At 37.5% G+C, this 7272-nt stretch overlaps 1 protein-coding gene across 1 annotated transcript; it reads left to right on the forward strand.

The window, feature by feature from the left end:
- Positions 1-1369: 1369 nt before the first annotated feature.
- Positions 1370-2308, forward strand: OR2L2C (olfactory receptor family 2 subfamily L member 2C). The gene has a single exon (NM_001390229.1). The coding sequence runs from the start codon at positions 1370-1372 to the stop codon at positions 2306-2308; it is 939 nt and encodes a 312-aa protein (NP_001377158.1).
- Positions 2309-7272: the final 4964 nt, after the last annotated feature.

Raw genomic sequence — 7272 nt, forward strand, 5'->3', positions numbered from 1 at the left:
TATTGGAGCTTCCTCTTCAGCATCAGTCCTCCCAATGAATATTCAGGACTGATTTCCTTTTGGAAGGACAGGTTGGATCTCCTTGCAGTCCAATGGACTCACAAGAGTGTTTTTCAATTCCACAGCTCAAAAGCATTAATTATCTGGCACTCATCCTTCTTTATGCCCCAACTTTCATATCCATACATGACTACTGGAAAAATCATAGCTTTGACTATATGACATTTGTCAACAAAGTAATATCTCTGCTTTTTAATATGCTGTCTATGTTTGTCATAGCATTTCTTCCAAGGAGCAAGTGTCTTAATTTCATGTCTACAGTAACCATCCACAGCAATTTTGGAGCCCAAGAAAATAATGTCCTTCGCTGTTTCCATTTTTACCCCATTTATATGCCTTTACCTTCAATCTTTCCCAGCATCAGGGTCTTTTCAAATGAGTCAGTTCTTTGCATCAGGTGGCCAAAGTATTGGAGTTTCAGCTTCAATATCAGTCTTTCCAATGATTATTCTGGGCTGATTTCCTGTAGGATGGACTGGTTGGATCTCCTTGCTGTCCAAAGGACTCTTAAATGTCTTTTCCAACACCACAGTTCAAAAGCATCAATTCTTCAGTGCTCAGCTTTCTTTATAGTCCAACTCTCACATTCATACATGACTAATGGAAAAACCATACCTTTGACTAGATGGACCTTTGTTGTCAAAGTAATTTTTCTGCTTTTTCATATGTTGTCTCATGCTTAATTACTAACATTAAGTATCATCTCTTGATTATATCCACTCTGGCCACAGTGGATGGAGACCTTCCCCTTCCACATATAACTGCCTCCAACTACCTTTTATCTTTCCCTTCTTTCCATCATAGTTAAATCCCACTTTGTGTCTATGATGGTTAGGTTGAGAACACTTTTCCATCTTCTAGGATACATTGCTAAAGTAGAAAAATATTAATTACTATAAAATCTTATATTTTAGTTAGTCTTTCCATATAAATAGTTCCTCTTATTTTGCTTTTCACAGTCAAGAAACTTTAAGGTGATACTGGGAATTTCAAGAAAATGTTTCAAGAGATGTTAAGAATTTTAGAAGAAAATCCTTTTTAATAAAATATTTATTTAGTTTTCTGTATTCTGCTCATGTTGTACAGTCACTCAAATATATAAGTTCTTAAAATGCTATTCTTTATAATTTTAACTTCATTATTATTACAATTTTTCAAATATAGATAACTCCAGTTCTTTATTACAGAGTAGTAAAACTTTAAACAATATTCAGCCTGACTAAAATAATACTATAGAAATATATTATTGTTTTAAACTTGAATTATGTACTTTTGTGTCTGCCTTTAGGAATAATTACATGAATGACCCATGGGAAATTATAATCAAACATCAACTGATTTCATCTTATTGGGATTGTTTCCCTCTTCAAGAACTGGTCTGTTCCTTTTTATTCTCATTGGTTTCATTTTCTTAATGGCTCTAGTTGGTAACCTTTCCATGATTCTTCTCATCTTTCTGGACATCCGTCTTCACAAGCCCATGTATTTTCTGCTTAGCCAGCTCTCCCTTATGGATCTGAACTACATCTCTACTACTGTTCCCAAAATGGCCTATGATTTTCTGTTTGCAAACAAGTCTATCTCCATCATTGGGTGTGGGATTCAGAGCTTCTTCTTCTTGACTATGGCATGTGCAGAAGGATTGCTTTTGGCCTCTATGGCTTATGATCGTTATGTGGCCATTTGCTTTCCTCTTCATTATCCCATCAGAATCAGCAGAAAAGTGTGCATATTGATGATAACAGGATCTTGGATAATGGGCTCTATCAACTCCTGTGCCCACACCACATATATTCTCTCTATCCCTTATTGCCAATCCAGGTCCATCAATCATTTCTTCTGTGATGTCACAGTCATGTTGACAATAGCCTGCATTGATATAACGGTCTATGAATACACGGTGTTTCTGAGCACCACACTTTTCCTTTTGCTGCCCTTCATTGGTATTGCTTTTTCCTATGGCCGTGTTCTCCTTGCTGTCTATTGCATGAACTCAGCAGAAGGGAAGAAGAAGGCCTATTCAACCTGCAGCACCCACCTCACTGTGGTTTCTTTCTACTATGCACCCTTTGTTTACACGTATCTACGCCCAAGATTTCTGCGTACTCCAACAGAGGACAAAGTTCTGGCTGTCTTTTACATCATCCTTACCCCGATGCTCAATCCTATTATCTACAGCCTGAGAAACAAGGAGGTGATTGGGGCCCTGAGAAGAGTAACTCAGAGAATCTCCCCTATGAAAATGTAGACTAAATTTTTTCATGAATACCAGGAGTTATATATATATATATATATATATATATATATATATATATGATATAAATCTGTTTATAACTCTATAGTCATTAAAAATATTTTTATTAAATGAAAAGAGTAAAACTGATCTAGAGGACAAGAAAATAGTTCATATCTTGAAAAACCTCAATCTTATTTCTTGTCTCTTTTTTTTAAATCAATTTCAAATGCTTTTTGATAGGCTGTCAACTAGAAAAATTCTGTCATTTAGTAGTAAACACAGACATTAACTGAATAACAGAATATCATTCACCATAACAGTTCCACAGTTTTCAATACATTTTTCAATAGGTCTGAACCACATTTTCTGAATGTTTAGATAAAATTAAAAGACAGAATACTTTTTGTTCTTCCTATAGTATAACCATAATTACCAGTAACACTTTTTTTTTTTTTAATTCCAATATAGGGAAACTTCTTGTTAGAGATTTAGCTGAGAATTCTGAAGTGCTTATACCACTCTGAACAGAAACTGAGAAGTTTATGTTAATTACAGGGTGATGCATCTATCATATTAGGTATACCTGGAAATCAACAATAGGCCTTGAAAATGCCACAAGAGATTGCTAAGACAATTATACAAGTGGGTCAGCAGTTAGTCTCATTAGTGGAAATTAAAATTGTTGAGGAAATCCATGCAAACAGCTACTCTCAAAACATACTGTGTACCTGCTAAGTTGCCATTACAACGTTTGTATTAGATGATGTCTCTCAAATGAGTTTTTATTCTCCACTCACTACATCCCATAGTTTTACTGGGAAAGTTAACTTTGTAAACTAATTTTCTTAGTTCATATGATGGCTTGATCACTTTCTTAAACAGATCTCATCACTGTATCAACAAAAATTCATCAGTTCAAGTAAATTTCCATGCAAATTGTTATCCATTAGTGATCAATGCAGAAATGCACTTGACCTCTCACATGTGGCAGAGAAGGGGAGATTCATATTCTACATAATATGCAAGGCAAATCCCAAAATGAACATATGAAGACTCTTGCTCAAAAATCTGAAAAAAAAGATTATTGCTGCTCAAATGTAGTTTTTTCTTCAAAATTAATTCTTTAGTTGTGAAATGAAATTACACATTCCAATATATATATATATATATATATATATATATATATATTGCATATAAACATAATGCTTCATTATCAGATTTGGGAGATCAATCCTTTCCACTTTATTTTCACTCAATTTAAAGCTTTAGAAACTTTATTCTCAGTTAATATAATTAAAGTGTTTTCAGCATCTGGTGATAAATACTAAGTTTCAATGAATTTGTGATGATTTTTAATATTTAAATTTTAAAAGATTCTTTCTGCTTATGTTACTGGAGCTATTAGGAGTGCTTATAGTTTAGGAGAATATCAGGCTGTATATTTGATAAATTATATTAAATATAAATTCTAGTACACACATATCTGATGATTCAAAAGGAGAAGAAATGTTTTCTAAAAGTATTTATCTTATGAAGCAGCTTCAAATTATCAATTAATACAAATCTATTTTATATAAGTCTAAATTTAACTTTAAATATAAATTTAGTCAATGGCATTTTAATGATTCATCTTCAATTTCTGACAATTAGTTGACTTTGTATAAGAATGATGTTTCAATTATCTGCTCACTCATTTTATCACTACACATTCAATTATAAGAAAATTAATTTTTTAAAATGTTTTAATAAGTGCTTTCTGAAAGTTTACATGAAAATGGTATGCTTTTCCACCTCTGATCTTTCAAATTAATTTTAAATCTTTAAGCAAGCTTTAAATATTATTTCTAAGCCTGTGGATATTTGTTTTACAATATTTCAACAGTTTTTAAAACCATAAATTTTATACTCTGATAATAATTCCATGATATGATCTTTTGTAATGATTATTTGTACACTTTTGTAAGTATTTATTGGAAATGTTTACTCCCTAAACCTATCATTTCCTGTTCTAACACTTGGGTGAGATTGTTAATAATTTAGTAGATTACACAGAGATTAACACTGAACGGAAAAATAAGTCAGCCCCCATCTCCATAAGAGTCATTTCTCCAGCCAAGTAAATCTTCTCTCTCCTAGGTGGTGGCCTAGTCACCACTGTTGTTGTATCTATATTTGCTCTTGTCACCACTACCACCAATCTGGGTTCAAGCTCCACCCAGCCACTTCCCTGGGGTCCTGTAGTGCCCTGAACACTAATGCATGTGTGGACATGGGGAGGCCAGGCATATTGCTTCATGTCCATGTTGCTTGCCCTTATGTGTACAAGTCCTGCTGCTGGACTGAAACTGCATATTAATGCCGCCACCCAGTATAGATCCTCTGCTCACGTGTGTACTCAGTGATAAAATTAAGAATTTCCAAATGGCAGCAGAGCAATAATTAAGCAAGGTTACTATCTGAGTATGAGAACGTATGTAAGCACACATGCTCTATGCTTTGAGAAATGTAGATTGAACAAATACAAAGGGGATGACATCATGTAAAACCAGCAAAATGATGTGGATGTCAGTTTTTGTCATTGGAAATATCCTAAGAAAGTGTGGAAGCAAGCAGGCAAATGTATTCCAGACTCCTTCCCATTTTAGGTAGTGAGTAATAGAAGGAATCAGGAGACATCAATCTATTTCTGTCCTGAAACAATATATTTTGTTCTGCCCTTTAAAAGAAACTGGAAACAATTTTATTTACTTCTTAAGTAACTGCCTAGAAAATGAAGATTTAGCATTATATAAAATTAATTTCCTACACTTACTCCTTGGAAGGAAAGTTATGACCAACCTAGATAGCATATTCAAAAGCAGAGGCATTACTTTGCCAACAAAGGTCCATCTAGTCAAGGCTATGGTTTTTCCAATGGTCATGTATGGATGTGAGAGTTGGACTGTGAAGAAGGCTGAGCACCAAAGAATTGATGCTTTTGAAGTGTGGTGTTGGAGAAGACTCTGAGAGTCCCTTGGACTGCAAGGAGATCCAAGCAGTCCATTCTGAAGGAGATAAGCCCTGGGATTTCTTTGGAAGGAATGATGCTAAAGCTGAAACTCTAGTACTTTGGCCACCTCATGCTAAGAGTTGACTCATTGGAAAAGACTCTGATGCTGGCAGGGATTGGGGGCAGGAGGAGAAGGGGACGACAGAGGATGAGATGGCTGGATGGCCTCACTGACTCGATGGACGTGAGTCTCAGTGAACTCTGGGAGTTGGTGATGTACAGGGAGGCCTGGCATGCTGCGATTCATGGAGTCGCAAAAAGTCAGACACGACTGAGTGACTGATCTGATCTGATGTAAGTTCTGGCAGCTCTATGGTGGGATTATTGGCATCCTTCTCCGAGAAGACTCATGCCATACCCAAGTCTGCTGCACCCAGCCATTCCCAAGTCTGCTGCACTCAGAGCTCCTACCTCTGTGGCAGTCCACTGCTGACCTGTACCTCCACAGGAGATACTCAAACACAGTTCTGCCTCAGTCTCTGTGGGGTCTCTGTTTCTTCCACAGACTGAGGAAAACAGATTCCAGTCTTGGAGGGCACAAACAAAACCTTGTGTGCACAGAGAATCAGAGGAAAGGAGCAGTGATTCCACAGGAAACTCAACTAAAACTACCTGCTAGTGTTGGACGGTGTCCTGTGGAGACATGGGTCAGCAGGGGCTTACAACAGGGATGGGGTGGGGGAGTGGAAACAGCTGTCTGGCAAGGTCCCCTTTGGCATAAACTCTCTTGGAGGTCACCATTGACCTAACCATAGCCTCCATAGATCGGGCCAAAACATTGCCAGAAAGAAAGTCAGCATATGGCTGGTGACTCAAAACTGACCAGAGGCAAACACATTAGAAAAGTTTAGAGTTTAATAATAAGTAGGAGAAGGCAATGGCAACCCACTCCAGTACTCTTGCCTGGAACATCCCATGGATGGAGGAGCCTGGTAGGCTGCAGTCCATTGGGTTACTAAGAGTTGGGCACGACTGAGTGACTTCACTTTCACTTTTCATTTTCATGCATTGGAAAGGGAAATGGCAACCCACTCCAGTTTTCTTGCCTGGAGAATCCCAGGGATTGGGGAGCCTGGTGGGTTGCCGTCTATGGGGTCGCACAGAGTCAGACACGACTGAAGTGACTTAGCAGCAGCAGCAGCAAACCACTATTCTGTAAGTGAGGCTTTTGATGATAAACTCAAATGATATTTGAAAAGCAGGATACATAAACTCTGAGAACCAAGGAGGTTTTGGTGGAACATAATTGTTATCAGACAAGGTAAATCTTCCCTGAGACAAGATTATCAAAATTATCACCAACCAATCTGGAGGGGTGTATTGCTGATCCTGTTCATGATGCCGACTATCTAGCTGTATCTCTCTGTGTGCACTGTTCATTGAACCCATGGTAGGCAAGGCACAAGCTAAAATGCTGGAAGAAGACTTGAGGAGCCATATGAACTGCAGACGCATCTATTCTCTCCTGGCTGACGCAGTAGCCGTAGCAGTAGACACACTGTATTCTTTCCTCTCATAGCTGACCCCACAGACACAGCCGTGGTGCAGCAGTAATGCTGCTGCTTCTAGGTGGAGCTTGCGTATCCCTACAACACACAACCCGTGACAAAGTGAGTCCCTCATGACATGCATGCACAGTGATAAGCGATCTCAGCTATTACATAGTCATTATTTACAAAATGTGGAGTGAGAGAGCTTGAATGTGCCATCTTGGCTAATTTGCTCTCTCCCACAAGGGGTCATTCTCTTTTGTTAGCCTCTCCTTGCCCTGAATATACAGAAGAGAATTATGAACCAACAATTAATGAGCTAGCTGGAGATCACATTAAAGAATCTTGGAAAGAAAAGTTCATGAATGGAAATTTCAAGTTGACCAACAACTTCTGTGTGGTAAAGAATAGCTCATATGTCAGATTTTTTTTGAAAC

The sequence above is a fragment of the Bos taurus genome, chromosome 7, assembly GCF_002263795.3.
Source record: "Bos taurus isolate L1 Dominette 01449 registration number 42190680 breed Hereford chromosome 7, ARS-UCD2.0, whole genome shotgun sequence".
Taxonomy (NCBI): Eukaryota; Metazoa; Chordata; class Mammalia; order Artiodactyla; family Bovidae; genus Bos; species Bos taurus.

Excerpts from the sequence above, each read along its gene's own strand:
- OR2L2C (NM_001390229.1), top strand. The coding sequence starts at position 1,370 with ATGGGAAATTATAATCAAACATCAACTGATTTCATCTTATTGGGATTG.